The sequence below is a fragment of the Camelina sativa genome, chromosome 16, assembly GCF_030686135.1.
Source record: "Camelina sativa cultivar CO46 ecotype springtype chromosome 16, ASM3068613v1".
NCBI classification, from domain to species: Eukaryota; Viridiplantae; Streptophyta; class Magnoliopsida; order Brassicales; family Brassicaceae; genus Camelina; species Camelina sativa.
This window is the reverse complement of record NC_141895.1, coordinates 25,551,568-25,568,916: the sequence shown is the minus strand read 5'-3', so window position 1 is coordinate 25,568,916 and position 17,349 is coordinate 25,551,568. Positions and strand designations below refer to the sequence as shown.

Sequence of the window (17,349 nt, the reverse complement as noted above, 5' to 3'; positions counted from 1 at the left end):
GATTGGTGTGAGTGCTGAGTGGGCGAATTAAATGTAAGTGGACATTATAGAGAAAGAAAAAAATAAGAAGCAAGTGGCATTATTATTATTTTTCTCCTCATATAAATCTTTTCTCATTGAGTCGGCAAAAAAAAAAAAAAAAAAAAACTTATTCCATTTCGTGTATTTCTGAAAATTAGGGTTTGAGTTCATCTTCTCTTCTCTCTTTCCCTTCGATCAGAACAAAAAAGATGGGTGGCGGAAACGCACAGAAGTCAGCCATGGCTCGCGCCAAAAACTTGGAAAAGGCAAAGGCTGCTGGAAAAGGTACACGACCCGACCAGATTCGATTTTTTTAATAGGTTTTGTCAATTTGGGAGATTTAGCTCTACAACTCGTGTTTTGTAATGATCTTTTTTTTATCTCTCTTACAGGAAGCCAACTGGAAGCTAACAAGAAAGCTATGTCGATTCAGGTGATCATTTGTTTTACCAAATCATCAAAGATTAAAGATTTTTTTTTCAATTCTTGGGTTATTATTCTTAATTACCGATGTTTATGGAATCATGAAACCTTAGTGTGATATTTTATCTCATGTTGATCTATTAAGCAGTTTTATGATTGGATTGTGTGGTGCTAACTAGCTTGTTATTTCTTGATGTGTTTATTATTATAATAAACAGTGCAAGGTTTGTATGCAAACATTCATCTGCACTACATCGGAAGTGAAATGCAGGGAGCACGCCGAGGCGAAGCATCCCAAGGCTGATGTTGTCACTTGCTTCCCTCACCTCAAGAAGTGATCAAGCAAAATTACTATTATCTCAACTATAAAGGATTCCAATGTAAAACGTTTTGGGATCCTCTTTCCTATGTTTGTATCAAAAAAAGTCTCTGAAAATTCTATGGTTCTGTTTTTTCTCTACTTAAAAGATGACTTGTTTTCAACAATAAGTTTATTGCGATTATAATTATATCATAAAGCTTTGTTTAGAACCTTTGTTTCTTTTTGTTTATCAATTATGTTTGGGTGAGAGATTATAAATTACCACAATTTTGATACAACTTTCTGGTCTTTTTTTTTGGTTCTTACAACAACATAACAATGTTTTTGGTTCAAAAATAGTAGTAGTAGGCATCAATCAAGCTTTGGTTTTACTGGCTTAGTAGCCTGTTGCTCACTGCAGCTTTAACTTGAGCGAAGTATGGATGAGCCTATATAATAGATCAACAGAGAACCACAGATTATAAGTTTGATGAGATTAATCGGGTAAAAGAAAATAAAAGACAAGTGCTTGAAGAGGATTTTTACCATGGCTTCTCTTGCGGTTAATCTGTCTTGATGATCATACCGAAGAAGCTTATCGAGAAAATCAATGGCCTGAAGATGTTCATACATTGACAGTCAATACAACCATAACTAAATGAAGTAGTTTACGTATTGTCTAAAAAGAGTCAAATCGAACCTCAGGTGAGACCAAATGTTGGTTGTCTGCATTGATAAACTTAGACCATGGTTTCCTGTTATGCCTGCAAATGAGAGTGGTTTCAAGTTTGAACTCATTTGTCCTAGGCAGGACAAAGCAACTAGTTTTGACTTTTAAACACAGACTCAAGAATGAAATAATACCTTCCAACAAGTGCTTCCAGTTGAGGATCTAGATCTAGCTGATATTTGTTAAGGTAAGTATTTAACTCATCGGTTCCCAACACCTACGCATGGGGTTTCCACCAAAAACCAATAAAATAGACCAAAACTTTTGTAATGTAATCTTATGCAAATAAAACAGCAGTTTGGAGACTAGCAGTATACCTTGGCGATTTTGACAAGTTGATCATGATTATCATGGCCATAGAAGAACGGTTCCTTACGAAATATCTACAGCATCAGCATTTGATAAGTAAATAAGCAACATCAAAAGTTGTTAACAATTAAGACTCGGAAACTCAAATGTTTGCAAAAACTTAGACATAGAGAAGAGTGAGGGGATAATCAGTTCTCACCATGCCAGCAAACATGCAGCCAAGACTCCACATGTCTAAAGAATAGTCATAATCCTGTAGATCAACTAGTAGCTCGGGACCCTTGAAGTATCTGACAATTAATTCACAGACTTTTAGTCTAATGCATTTTACTACAACTACAAAAAGTTAAACAAGCTTTGACTACAAAAAGCTAGTTTTCACATTGAAAATGTTTCAATCATCAGCGTCTATGAATGCCCCTATTGGGCGTGGCCAGGCAGGTCGAATAAAGCTGTGGTATATGATATTACCGTGAGGCAACTCGAACATTATACTCCTTTCCAGGATGGTAAAACTCAGCAAGACCCCAGTCTATCAGACGAAGTTTACGCAGCTGATGATCTATCATGACATTGTGAGGCTTAACATCCCTATGCATTATTCCTTGAGAATGACAGAAATCCAATGCCTGAAAAATACAATATTATCAACTACGGATTCCGACAAAACATTCTATGTATGGTAAAAATCATTTCTAGTAAGTAGCAGATAGATACATTACCTTAAGCAGCTCATAAATATAGAACCGGATATCGTAATCAGTCAATGTCGGATACAAGACTTTAAAGTCCACACTGTTGACAAACTCAAATATCAAGCTAGGTGTTTTGGAGTGCTCATCTCTGACAATATCATACAGCTTAACAATATTTGGTCCACCACAGAGGTTCTGAAGTATCTTGATCTCTCTCTTTATCTGCATAAACATCAAAAGCAATGACTAAAAAACAAGTTTCAACAAAAACAAGCAACACAAACGTATGGTTCATGTGCTTAAATTAAAATCACCTTCTTCTTCTTGACGGGTTTAAGGATCTTGATAATGCATCGTTCGTTGGTATTGACGTTTTTGCCTTCGAACACTTCACTGTATTTTCCTCTACCAACTTTTCTCACAACCTCATAATCATCTTGATAACTACAAAACTCCCACAAAAGAGTTGAAGTATTATCATCAAATCACTCAATAATTTTACACAGATAAATTTCGAAGTTCAATATTTGCTATTAGCCACTTTAACAAAGTGTGTTCAAGGAACCTTGCTCAAACCCTAAAAATTCCACTTTCTCGGATTCAAAATTCGATTTAGGCAACAACAAATCAATCAAATTCCACAGAAATCAAACCCTAAAATATCCAAAATAAAAGATTGAGCAGTAAAAGGCGAGAATCATTTACCCCCATTGAACAACAAGAGAGTCGTAGTCCCAGTACTCTTTGGGACGAACAACGTTAACATCGGTATAAACCCTAGATTTCGACATCAATTTCGATCTAAATCCTCTCTCTCTGCAGATTCTAGCGATCACAATCCTCTCTCTCTTATCGTCGGGTTGGTTCAAGTGGCTGATGATGAGGACAGACGAAGTGCGTTGCGCAAATGCGAGTCAGGAACTCAGGATAGAAAACAAAAAAGGTTGAAGAAGAAAACAATCTGAGAGTCACGATAACCAAAAAACCAAATCGGACCGATCAAGTAAGTTAACCCGGAATAAACCAAGTAAACCAAATCGAACCGAGTTGTTTAATACTGTGCCGGTTTGATGGAAACCAAAAAAAAAAAAGGAGAGAATTAAAGCAAAAATACGTAACCTTCTCTCTCTTGAAGGTTCATCATTATAGAGTTTAAAAGAAGACATTAATGGCCTTAAGGCCTTGTACTGGATTCACAATCTCCTCTCTTCGCAACGCTTCCGCCGCCAACAACAATCTCTTCTCTCTCCTCTCTTCGTCGTCTCCGGCGAAGAGAAACATCCTTTTCTCCTCTCTCCGGGACCATCTCCGTCGTTTCGCATCCAGCGCCTCTCTTTACCGTCAGCATCTTCGGAATCAGCAGCAGCAGCAGCAACAACAGCAATCGCGCGTGAAAGATAAATCGGACACGCTGGCGCAGAAGATCGGTAAATCTATCCGGCGTGCCGGTGCGCCGTCGAAAGCTAGGGTTTACGCTGATGTCAACGTTGTTAGACCTAAGGATTATTGGGATTACGAGTCTCTTGCTGTTCAATGGGGGTATCTTTCGTCTTCCCTTCTCCTTTTTGGATTCTTTCTTTCGTTAAACCTAATTGCTTCGAGTTCTACATGTTTGGCTGTTGTATTAGATTGGTTTTGGGTGATTCGTTGGATTAATGGTTCTGAAATCAAGATGTAATGTAGAATTAGGGTTTCATTTCTATGAATATGCTGTAGATATAATCTTTTAAAAATTGTAGCATTGATATTCTTTGGTTACATAATCTCTTGGACACTTGTGGCCTATGTGAACTACGGTTGATTTGGTGGTATCTTCAGTTTGTATGGTGTGGTTATAATTCTGTATATCACTAATTGGGGTAGCTTAAATGATTATGAGGATTCAATCGCTCTCTAGATGTTTGCCATTGGTATTAGAGTGGTTTTGGTGACTGAGGAATTAGTTCCAACAATCTTTGTGTTAATATGGAATCATGTCAGATATAATCTCGTAAACAATGCAGAATTGATATTTTTTTTGTACATTAAAAATTCAAATTGGTATCTTGAGTGTGTTAATGTTTGATGTGCCTTTCTTTATTGATGTTGCAGTGTACAGGATGATTATGAGGTGGTGAGGAAGGTAGGAAGGGGGAAATACAGCGAGGTCTTTGAAGGCATTCATGCCACTGATAACGAGAAATGCGTTATCAAGATTTTGAAGCCTGTGAAAAAGAAGAAGGTTAGTAGATTTCAGCTGCTTGCTTGTTTTGGCTGAACTATGTTTAGGATGAAGCGTGTTCCTGGCCCTTTGCTTTGTTTGAATGCGTCACTAACATGTTTTGCGTCTTTTCTTGACACAGATTAAGAGAGAGATTAAGATTCTGCAGAACCTCTGCGGTGGGCCAAATATTGTTAAATTGCTCGACATTGTTAGAGATCAGCAGTCGAAGACGCCCAGCTTGATATTTGAACATGTGAACAATAAGGATTTTAAAGTCCTCTATCCAACTCTCTCTGACTATGATGTTCGATATTATATATTTGAGCTTCTAAAGGTATATCAAGTTTCTTTTATTTATAAAATGGTTTGTACTTGTGATTCGTTGATACTCTAGCAAAAATAATGTAAGATTAATGTTTAACTTGTATAGCGTCAAACATGTGGTCGACATGTATCCTAGATCAGTTTTTCTTGTAGAGATTAGTCACTAGATTTTGACTTTTAATCCTATACTATGCAGTAAAAGAAACAGCTACTAATCTGTTTATAATTGTTGTTTCTTATAACATTTATGCAGGCGCTGGATTTCTGCCATTCACGTGGAATCATGCACAGAGATGTGAAACCGCATAATGTCATGATTGATCACGAGCAGCGGAAACTTCGTTTAATTGACTGGGGTCTGGCAGAATTCTATCATCCAGGGAAAGAATACAATGTTCGAGTTGCTTCAAGGTAATCCCTTCATTTTATTTGCTAATCACTCTGTCTCTGCTGCAGGATTCTTTCTGTTATAATTGGTACGACTTTTCATAGAGAATTTAGACTAGAAATGCAAATAGTTGGGATGTAGAAGATTTTGCATGCGCAGAGCTCTTGAGATTTTAAAATTTGAAAACATATTATCGTACTTCATCTGGTTGAGACATAGTTCTAGTGTTTACTTTTATCATTTCTCACGTCATATCTGATGACAGGTACTTCAAAGGTCCAGAGCTGCTGGTAGACTTACAGGACTATGACTATTCCTTAGACTTGTGGAGTCTTGGGTGTATGTTTGCTGGAATGGTGAGTGTTTCTAAGCTACAATTAGTTTTAACTTGGTTTAAGTGGTTGTGTCGTGATAAGAATTCTGACTTGTGTTTTAAGTGATGTTATACATAGTGTATCTGATACTGAAACTTGCTGCAGATATTCCGCAAAGAGCCGTTCTTTTATGGTCATGACAACTACGATCAATTGGTCAAAATTGCAAAGGTAAGATTACAAAAAGCTTTCATTTTTTGAATCTTCATGTCCCTTCTCCAATGAAAAGAATTTATATTTCTCCAAGTTATAGCTACAAATACATACACTTCTTTATGTGTACTGTAAGATAATATGTGTTTATAACTATGGCAGGTACTTGGCACAGACGAACTCAATGCCTACCTGAACAAATACCGCATAGAGTTGGACCCTAATCTTGCATCCCTTGTGGGCAGGTAATCTGGTTTTTAGAAGTTCTGGAAAACTCTCAAAACGTTAGTTTTTTTCAGAATTTAAATTTTGCACTCTTGATATTATATAGACATAGCCGGAAGCCATGGTCAAAGTTCATCAATTCTGAAAACCAGCACTTAGCAGTTCCTGAGGTAAAACACTTGTTTTTCTCTATATAATTACGCCTTCATGTTGGAATTTTGAATGAACGTGACTCTGATGTTTTCATTTACTTTTTGGTTTGTGAAGGCTATCGATTTTGTGGACAAGTTGCTGAGATATGATCACCAAGAAAGGCCAACAGCTAAAGAAGCAATGGTAAGAAACAAGTTTCCTTATTTTCTGTTAGATCTCTTTGTATACTCACTTAAGATTTACAGATAAGTGAACGGACAATATGATGATTTTTTTTCAGGCGCATCCATATTTCTACCCGATTAGAAATGCAGAAAGCAGCCGTACGCCACGGGGCCAATGATCCTGAAAACATTTGCTTGTTCATTCTCTGATTTTTCATTTCTTGACGGATTCAAATTTGTTATAAATTGATTTGTCATTGTTTCATTCTCTCAAAGTGTGCGTGTGTTGCTGTTTTGCTCTTTGTCGGTGTTTCAACTCTCTTGAATTTCAAAGTATAAAATCCACAAGACGGGTTAAAGAAGTTTTCTCTTCATTTTTAATTTTCGAGGGTATCCATATCTTTGAGTTGGAGGCATTGTTATTTTTATTTTTTTGCTTGTGAGGGGAATTCGTGTCTGTATCCTGAAAATTTTGCAAAGTTTTTGGAATGAATGAGCTACGGAACGATGGAAACAAAGTTCAAATTCAAGCAAGTAAATTGATTATGGGTTATAATGGTTGTTGATGCAAAAATAATTATGAAAAATAGATCTGAAAGTAACAGAAAAAGAAAAAAAAAAGTTATTTTTAATTAATTAAAATGTATTTTTAATAAATTATATATAAATTGAAAAAGAATGTTTCAATCATCACGGAAAATAAAAACAAAAAAATAACTATATTTTTATTATTATCTATTTTCTACAGCTAAAAGTCTCAAATTTGTGACTTAAAAAATTTATACTGTTAAAATAATAAAGCAATAAAAACTTGATTGGTAAAATTTTGGCTTTTAAAATTTTAAAGCGTTTAAAGTATCTTCAGTCAGAGTTTATTGGCCCTAGCTGTTCGATTTGTAATCGTTGGGTTAGCGTTCAGCGACTCAAAATAATAACTAATTTGGGTGTTAAGTATGTGGAGAGTAACACGGATAACACCGACATCACTTCTTAATATAGTTGCAGCGACTATAAAATCGATCACCGTTTTTTGTAGCAATATCGACGATATCGGCATCCCCTTTAAAAATAGTCGCAGCAACACTTTCTCTCTTCTTCAACCGGTTTCGCTGTTGTTGTTAACGTTTAATTTTCTATTGCCGCGTTTTCGGCTTCTCAATTTCTTGAAAGACAACGACACTATAAATTACTTAAACCCTAGCTTCTCGGCTGTGTCATATATAGTTAAAGTTATCTTTAAATTCCCTAACAATCTAATATTTTTCAGAAACTACAAAATTCATGGAATCTTGTCTCTTCACTCTTGGAAAAGCATGTGAGAGCCGTAGACAAAAGATTCGTTGGCATATATGATTAGTTTATTGATAAATAATCTTTGTATTTTTTTAGTTATAGTTAAAGTTATTTGTGACGACTCAATATAATTAGGATATTCGACTTATTCTATTCTTCTTCTTATTATTTTAACTTTTACTTGTGGACTTGTTAGAATAAGAGGATGCAATTGGTATGCGATTGCGACTATGCGTAGAGAATATTGTCCAACGACGAAGATCACCAATTCACCATGATGGTATTAAATATTATATGATGAAGAGCATAACTAATATATATTTAATATATGGATTAGAATAATTATGATACCAAAAAAAAAAATCCCAATAACCCTTACTATGGGTTAAATGAAATTATAAATGCTTTCAAGTGACTAAAACAATTTAGAAAAAAATTCATAAATTTAATTTTAGCAATTCTTTATTTTTATTTCAATTTCTTATTTTACCAAAGTTATATAGTTAGCATTTAAAGATAATAAAATTCAAACAACCACATAATCGATTAACAAAGACTGATGAGGAAATGAAATTACACATATTATCATGGCCCTTAGAAACTTCATCAGTTTGTTGATGATGGCTGTAAGAATTTCGACAAAAAAAAAAAAGACCTTAGGTCAACATCCGATAATATTGTTGAATCCACAATCTCCTCGATCGCCCTAATTAAGAGACTCGTATATCTACGAATTACTCACAAATACTTGAAAATGCAAGGGAAAAAGTAATAAATGAAGAAAAGCTTGTATTTTAAAAGTTAACTAGGTAACAACCAGCACATAGTGGGAGTTAAATATTTGGAGATAAAATTCGAATTATGTTTAAATTTATTTTTTGGTATCTAAATTATGTAAAAAAAATATATAATCCGTGAAAATATGTTTAAAGCAAATTATTATATATCAATTAAATATATGTATAACCTCTTTCTTAATCTATGCAAGATTTTTTATTTTTTAAAAAATTTCTTCTATTTTGTGTAAGAATATGTTTCACCCGTGAAATATTATACCAATGATATTAAATAAGTCAATTCCCTATAATAATGATTATTGTATAGTTTTATTTTGGAAACTTTAAATATGTGAATAGTAATCATTTTTTGAATAGGTGAATAAATTCCGGTTTTGAAAACATTTTAGATCTAATGATTTTATATTTTAATAATTAATTATGTTATAAAAATAATTAAAATAAATTTCATTAATTGTAAAGGAATATTCTTTAATCATTCAATAGCAATTATGTGTAAATATCCATAAAAATGAAGACAATAACTATATTGGTGTTCCGAGCTCTCTAACGACGACACATTATCATTTTCTTAAATGCGTCTCTATTAATATATAGGGGATATTAGTTTGGCACGAGTCTAAACAAAACTCATACCACAAAAAAAAAGTCATTACAACTAAAGTCAAAGTCAAAATCAAAATTAAAGTGGTGGTCGGTCAATAAATTAGATAAATAAATGTAGACAATAAGAAAGCACGAGAATCTCTAATCTAACCCAAAGAGTGATTAGGGGACATTAAGCACATATTCCGATCTTGATGACTGTCTGTGGAAACAATCTATCCCTGTCTTTATAATTGTTTTAGTTTAGTTTAATCTCTCTTGTTCCCTTTGTCCAAATGATTATGTAACCATCCTATTTTATGTCGTTATTAAATTTATATAGAGTCTGACTCTTTTCTTTCTTGTCGAAATGTGCTTCAAAAAATTATTGGGGAAAAAAGATCTTTGAAAATTTGGTGAATTACGCACACCCCCAAAGATATTGCTGTATCTAAAAACATATTGAACCAAATATTCAAATAATATATAATTGATAACTGTAGGGATATAAATTATATATCTCCATAAATATAAGAGGACCCTTGGCAAAACCAATAGTAAAAAAAAGCCACTTAATAAAAAAAATGGATCCTTTAACCTCAGAATTTTGTTTTGATATTAATTTTGGACCCATGACAAATGTCTATTTTGCCAACTCCATATGTTTGCAGTTACTCATCACACACTTCCTTTCTATTTTTAGTTTTTAGTTCTATCTTGAATGCATAATATATAAGTATATTTTTGTTAACATGTGGAGTTTTAGTGAATGACCTTAGCTCCCTAACGAAGATTACAATTTTTAAGCATAATCAATATTACATCCTCACTTTTTTTTGTTTGTTAAAGATCAATACATTTTGCAGACACACAAAAAAAAAGATCAATACATTATATCACACTCAACGGTCAAACCCAAGTACGTACGTACAATAATATAAACGCTAATTTTTTTAGACCAATGCATACTAAAATGATAAAATCTCCCAAGGGTTATTTATTTGAAGTTACATGAATCAACACGTTCACGTACACCGTGAACAGAACAGGACTCGTATATGTATACTTCAGAGCTTCGGTGGTTATAGAAATGCATATTGGATTTCTGGAACACATAATATTTGTTTGTCGATTTTTTCCTAAAAGTAATAATTTGTTTATCGATCGACGCCCGTTGATTAAATTAAGTAACCTAATAGATATTGACAGTGCTTTTTCTTTGTGAAAGGATATACAATATTGACAGTGCTACCATTCTTGCCCTACATTATTTGTTGTCCCTAAATATTTTTGTTTTATTTCCTTATTGACACGTAAATTGATGTTATTGTTATAATGTTAACCTCTGCATGTTCCGTAGATTTCATCATAAAACATGGTTAAGACATGTTAAAACAATGATTAACTAAATCAGTCATCAAGAAAGAGGTTTGCTTCTTATGTCTGCCATGCATGGGATGTATATAAATCATGATGATATTAATGCATGGCATTGATTTGACAAGACGAGAGTGATGAAATGGCAGAAGCTATGATGACCTCATTCTCATTAGCAGTAGACAACGCTCCATGTCTCACTTCCATGTCTCTCTTTTTATCATCCTTAGCCAAGACAGAGGAAATATCAAATATTCAAATACATTCACATATAGCATATATGTATTATATACAGCTTGACGTAAAAATCGAAGAAGGTAAATTTAGCCATCTTGATCAAACAGAAGTCGCGATTTTCTTATAATGCATATAACTCATACTATGTAAACTGTTAAAAAATGCTTGGTAGGACCGTAGGAGATAAGAAATAAGTACTAATAAATACCGATTCAATAATTATTTTAGTCTATTCTAATTTTCGTGTGTGCGCGTATATGTTACTTAAATAATGTGATGCTATGAGCAATAAATTATCATAAAATATTATTATTTTGTAACTTTTTTATTTATTGCCTTTAAATTAAATTGTCGCATCTATTTATTGCCTTTTTGTTTTGTCTCTCGTTCCTATCCACTAGTTCGCTTAGGGGTCTCGTCTTTTATCTCCCCACCACAGGACCCTCAGATAAGAGTTAGTATATATGCTGAAAAGAATCTCTGTGTAGAGACATTGACGAGCCTCGAGTCATTTCAAGCACTCTCATCATAATGAGCAAGACAAAAAAGTACAAATGTAAATATAAATATTATATGTAAATCGAGGTATAATGAGATCAGGTGTTAAATCCAAATTTCCTACAAGTTGTTCTTCGATTTTTGTTTGTTTTATATTCTCGATTTATAAATATTAATATTTTAAATAAAACTAACTTTAATCATAGATGGTTTTGGTACGATTTTTAATTTGATGTAAATTTTGATGGAATATTTTACTTTTAGAAAAAGTTAGGTTTTATATTGGTTTATTCGTTTTCAGTTTGGTTTAATTCACAATCGCTTTCATCTGATATTTCAAATCATTTATTTTGAACACTTAGTGTTTTTTGATCGAACACTCTTGAAACTAGTTACACTCGTGAATACGTATAAGTTTCGTATAAGAACATGTACGTAGAGGTATATACAAGATTCATGAGTCTATCAGAATTCAGAAACGTAGGGACAAGGTGCACATCCGGACGAGCTATGGCCTTAGCCTATGTGTCGGAATCTGCCCTCACCATAAATATTACGTCTGTTTAAATAAATTACACCGGTGTTTTTTTTATATCAATTCAATACAATAAAACTTAGATGTTTTTCACCAGGGTGATGACACTTTGGAGAATTCTAGAGCACCTCAGTTAAAATAAGTAACCAATCAAATTAAAAGAATTAATACAACTCATCATTTTTCCTCCAATAATAATTTTCGGTTCCGCGTCACTTTAATCTAGATTTTTTTTCTTATGTTAATGTGTTATCACCATTAAGTTTATACTATGCGCAAGTAATCAATCGTGATTATAACTTTGCCCTAATATAAACTCTCCCAAACAAAAGCTTACACATCATTAAAATTGTGTAACCAATCAAATTATAAGAAATTTATACATCAGATCAATATTTTTCAAAAAAAACAAATGTTTAAACTAAATTAATAAATCATTTACAATTAAAAAAAAAAATAATGATATCAACCAAGTATTGATATCATTATATGTCGTATCAATATTTTCAAAAACATAGGTGTAAATTATAGCTTAAATTTAAAATAAAATAATAAATCATGTACAACTTTAAAAACAAAGGTATACTAATACAATCAATACAACATAAGTATCATATAGTAAAATATAAATATAATACAAATATAATATAAATCAAGATTAACCAAGAATAACACAAAACCAAACTAATGTAAAAAATATGTATGCGTATATTGACTTAAATGTAATTATTATCAAATAAAACAAAACAATTAGATATTAAAAAAAGAACAAAAGATAAATAAATAACTTCTTTGACAACAAACAAACTACAAAAATAATACACCACAAAATCAAGCTACACTAATATTTCTAAAGAAAATAAAATTTGAGAGGAATGTTGATAGTGATTTTATATATTATAACACGAACTAATGTCAAATTAAACAATATATAAGTTCCAAAGTTGAAGGTTTTATATTATAATTTAAAGCAGTGAAAACTAAATAATCATCTACTTAAAATTACTTAAAAAATTAACCTAATCCTTATGCTATTCAACAAAAGTATTATAGTATTAAAATAATACACGAAATCAGAGGATAGTGTCTTTAGTCAAGTGGTTACAGGTTTACAACACCACATTTACGACTGATCCCTCCAAAATATGTTTATGTATTTTTGACCAATATTAAGTTTTCTAACAATTAAAAAGACACTATAAAACAATATGTGATTAAATTTATATTAAATACAAAAATACACTACAAATTCAAACCACGCTAATATATCTCACAGGGTATAGAAAATAAAACATAACATACATTAGTGTTAGTTAAGCTATTTATACAATTAAGTCCATTCAATTTAAATGTAACCATAAATGTAACCATTTATAAGCCATCTTAGATTTGAGATTTCTCAATCATTAATTTATTAGTGCGTTTTCTATTTTATTATTGTATAAACCATAGTTTTTACAATTAATCTAATTCCAAAAAAAAAAGTTCATATTTTCAAGAATTCAATATATCTAAAAATAGTTACAAAAAGTATTTCTCCGGCGTAGCGCGGAGCTAACCTAATAATTTTAAATTCATCAGACTCATAAGTAGCAAAAATTATCACACATAAGCACACATAAACACGTGACAATTAAATGGTTTTGGTTGTAGTGTCTAGTGAGGTAGACTTTACTACTTATATAAATATTGTGTCAATTTTTTTGTATTCCAGAAAATTGAATCTTAGAGAAATGTTATAATTACTTTCATATAACCAGAAAAATTCAGGTTGGAACTTTTAGTATTTACATACTGGATGAAGCATATAAAAAGTCTTTGCCACTAAACAACAATTTGTTTCTAGTGGTCAAATTATTTCAAAAAATAATAATCATTGTATGAGTTAAATAACATAGTTTAAAATTTTGAATAATTGTGAGAAACATATATATATACATTCTACACTGTTAACGTTGTGTGTATATCTGGATTTAAATCCGCATGTAGTATTGTTTTGACCACCAGAAAAAAAAGGCTAATTAATAATTCTAGGGATTAACGTGATGCCTGATATTAATAAATAAGATTTGTGTAGTGAGACTGTGAGAGCACCTCTATAAAAAATATTTTATATTGATTTCGTTTTATATATTTAAAGCATACTTTTTATTCTCTTTTACTATAGTTTTATTTCGTTTTAATATATTAAAGGGGCAAAAAAATTGTTTTATTGTTTTCACAATAAATGTTAAAATACCTTAAACAAAGTTTATATTGAACGAAAGAAATATATTATAAACCATAAGCTAGCACGGTGGGGTTCCTGGATCGATCGGTCTTGCCAATAAATTATGGGTCGGAATGGTGACCGCGTATTTGGTTGTGCAGAGAAAGTGGTTTTAGAATACGATACGGATCAACTGTGGTACATGCAGTTTGCAGGACAAGTGCGGTTTATACAAAATAAAGGGTACACAATAAAATTTGATTGGTGAAAAAAATTATTTATGGTTTACAAGAAAATGTTTGAATGGTAAAAATGCAAGAAACAATACAAAATACAAATTATAGATAAAATTATTAAAGTATATGGTGAAACCCATATTTTGTTTTTTTTTTGTTTTTTTGTAAAAATGGTGATATATTACATATTATATGTTTATATAAAATTATCTTTTAATTTTGATTATAATAAAATAACTATATATATTTATATACTAAGTATATTTATCTATTTACAAATGAAATATATACACTCTATTATTGTAATAAAATCTTGAATTAAGAAATTATAGATTAATTCAATGATTAGTACATTAAAAAATAGTATAAGAAAATTTTTATGATCTCATTGTGTATTTGATTTTTTTAAAGATAAGTATAATATATGGAACAAATATTTGTGAATTAATAATAAATAAATTGAAATTTCAATTGGCTAACTTTTTTATATTCTTTAAATCTGTTTTTTCATAAAAACTCATTATTTTATAACTTACGAAAAAATTAATGAATTAATTATTCTAATTGGTAAAACATAAAAACACAAAACCGCTAGCTAATTGGTTAGTCATAACACAAGTGTGGTCCATGAGTTAAATTGGTTCCTAAAAAAACGCAAACGTTTATTTTTTCTCTTTTTTAAATAACGCAAATTACTTTGTTGTTTTGTGAATGGTATAAAATTTAGTTTTTTGAAAATCACACTTCCAATTAAGCACTTTATATGTCACCACTGCCTATGTTTACATATTGTTTTTTGCTCTGATCGTTGTTTGTAATTTACCCCACTGATAGAAATTTCATGCATATATAAAATTACCCGAACTTGTAAAGCTTCCACAAAACTTTCTTTGCTTTGTAATTGACTTATACATAACATAACATAACTACTGCTTCCAACCCTACTACATTTCATATGTTTTTAACTATTTTTTTACTAAACTTTTTCAAATATAAACGTCGGTAAAAGAAATACCGCATCTATGTGACGATATCTCATATGACATGTATAGTACGTAGTTACTCGACCAAAACCCAAACCCACTGCATTGTTTAATTGGACATAACCTTAGCAAGTAATCTCGTTACGTTTCTCCCACACGACAACACGATTTTGTCTCTCCTCCTCGCCGCTTTGTCCCCCTCCAACATTCACAGCTGGACCTCACTTTTCACACAACTAAGTGACATAATAGGGGCATTTGAGTCATTTCCGCGAGTCATCTTGTGATTAAGGAGTAGTAGTATAACTATAAACTTTGGCTCGTGGCTTGACTGGTCTTGGCCTCCTCCTCGTTATGATGTGCTGAATAAATCAAGGTAACAAATATTAGGGTTTACAGGCTAATTACATAAATAAGTCAATTGTAATAGGTTTTGTAAGCAATAGTGATCACATGGCTTATATATAGAGTCTCGATCGATGCTCTTAGTCTTATAATATAAAAGTTGATCTCGTAAAGATTCTTGTGTCGTAAACATAAGCAACATATAATTTCTTGAATTCACACTTCTACTGATCTGTTTGTTTCTGATATAGAATGTAGGAGGATGTCGTTTAAATGCACTGTATTACTTTCGTGTATATAATCAAAGTGTTGGGATAATAATAATTTCTTGTCAAAATTCTTTAATATATGGTCAACTTTTAAAGAACTCATTGTTGAAATATCAGACCAGGTAGACTTTGTTGTAAAAAATACCTATACCTTTTATTAATACGAATATATATTGAGATTCTTGAGAAAATTCTTTCCAGTATTACATCTTTTTAAAAATGTCACAATAACAATTTGTTGTAGATGCATGTCGTTCTCTTTTGTGCCATCGATTGCTCTTAACCTACCTATTTCGTCAAGCCCTCGTTTTCAAACATAGTCGTCTTCTCCATCATATACACTAGTTAACATTAGTTAACTAGATAAGCCCAAAAAAAAAAGATTCGTTAAAAGTCTAGTTATGGTGTTGTGGGGGCAACTTTCATTTACTTTTTTTTTTACGGTTTAGTAATCGTCATTAGCTCATGTAAGAAAATGCGGATAACAATTATGAGTCTTGAACTTTGCAATTTGACGACGTGAGTAGTAGTAATTATATAACCTATTATTGAAGACATATGGGAACGCGAGAATGTACTGCACCGGCCCTACGTAGTACGTACGGATCATCAAAAAATATTATCACACAAAGAATTGGATAGAGATAGTCATCTAGATCAAGATCGTTCCAAATTTTCAATGATGTTCTCGAGGAATTTGTCGTGGAATTCGTATGTTTTATATTCGTTACAGTTGGTCATAGGTACATATAATAAGAATCATAACAGTACATGAAACGTATGTTTGAATTTTTACAAATTTGACCGGAAAACACTAATCTGTCTGCTAATCACTCGACATTTTGCGTCATTCGCTGTGTGGTCCATGGTTTATATTATGTAGTACTCCTCATCGTATAACAAAATCTTAGTTAAGGATATCTTAATCTCATTGATTTTATATTAGGCAATCCAACCACGAATGATATATCAATCTTTATATTACAATATATATATATATGAGAGTGTATTATTCTGTTAAACCGACTCAGTTCAGTCATCTAAACTGAATTAAGAAACTTTGTTTGAAGATCGAAACAAGATTTTAGTTTATATATATATATAAATTATGTACTCCTCATCTTATATACAAAATTTATTAATTTAGTACATGTTAATCTCATTGATTTTATAAAAAGCAAGCCTACGAAGGATATAGCTATATCTTTACATCTGCATATATATGAAAGTCTATTATGCCGTTAAACCGACTTAGTTCAGTCTAAACTTAATTACAAAACTTTATTTTCAGATCGAAACAACATTTTAGTTTAGTTTATACTTCAAAAAGCCAAAACCAAACCAGAAAAAATACTTTTGAAATCTTGTAACTTGTATACATGCACAAATGTAAAGGTGGGGAACAAAATAAGGTAAGATGGGAAGCGGTGTCTAAACTACGCATCGCTATATTTGCCTGAGCGCACATCTTCGTCTTTCGTTTGTTTATTGTGAATCCAAATGACGTATGCGCTTTTGTCAT

General features: G+C 31.7%; 3 protein-coding genes and 1 pseudogene across 3 annotated transcripts; 2 read left to right on the top strand and 2 right to left on the bottom strand.

Annotated features, from left to right (window-relative positions):
- On the top strand, window positions 1-977 carry LOC104751944 (uncharacterized protein At2g23090). Its single transcript, XM_010474005.3, has 3 exons — window positions 1-306; window positions 414-454; window positions 663-977. The coding sequence occupies exons 1-3, from the start codon at window positions 231-233 to the stop codon at window positions 780-782; spliced, it is 237 nt and encodes a 78-aa protein (XP_010472307.1). The 5' UTR covers window positions 1-230; the 3' UTR covers window positions 783-977.
- Window positions 965-3,576, bottom strand: LOC104751943 (casein kinase II subunit alpha-3). Its single transcript, XM_010474004.3, has 10 exons — window positions 3,185-3,576; window positions 2,794-2,923; window positions 2,507-2,701; window positions 2,256-2,413; window positions 1,984-2,074; window positions 1,793-1,858; window positions 1,610-1,692; window positions 1,446-1,509; window positions 1,292-1,360; window positions 965-1,194 (listed from the first exon to the last, which is right to left on the bottom strand). The coding sequence occupies exons 1-10, from the start codon at window positions 3,268-3,270 to the stop codon at window positions 1,135-1,137; spliced, it is 1,002 nt and encodes a 333-aa protein (XP_010472306.1). The 5' UTR covers window positions 3,271-3,576; the 3' UTR covers window positions 965-1,134.
- Window positions 3,572-6,825, top strand: LOC104751942 (casein kinase II subunit alpha-4, chloroplastic). The gene is made up of 10 exons (XM_010474003.3): window positions 3,572-4,018; window positions 4,571-4,700; window positions 4,822-5,016; window positions 5,260-5,417; window positions 5,660-5,750; window positions 5,874-5,939; window positions 6,084-6,166; window positions 6,253-6,316; window positions 6,414-6,482; window positions 6,580-6,825. The coding sequence occupies exons 1-10, from the start codon at window positions 3,648-3,650 to the stop codon at window positions 6,640-6,642; spliced, it is 1,290 nt and encodes a 429-aa protein (XP_010472305.1). The 5' UTR covers window positions 3,572-3,647; the 3' UTR covers window positions 6,643-6,825.
- A 3,750-nt stretch (window positions 6,826-10,575) lies between these two features.
- Window positions 10,576-10,722, bottom strand: LOC109129680 (uncharacterized; annotated as a pseudogene).
- Between the last annotated feature and the right edge of the window lie 6,627 nt (window positions 10,723-17,349).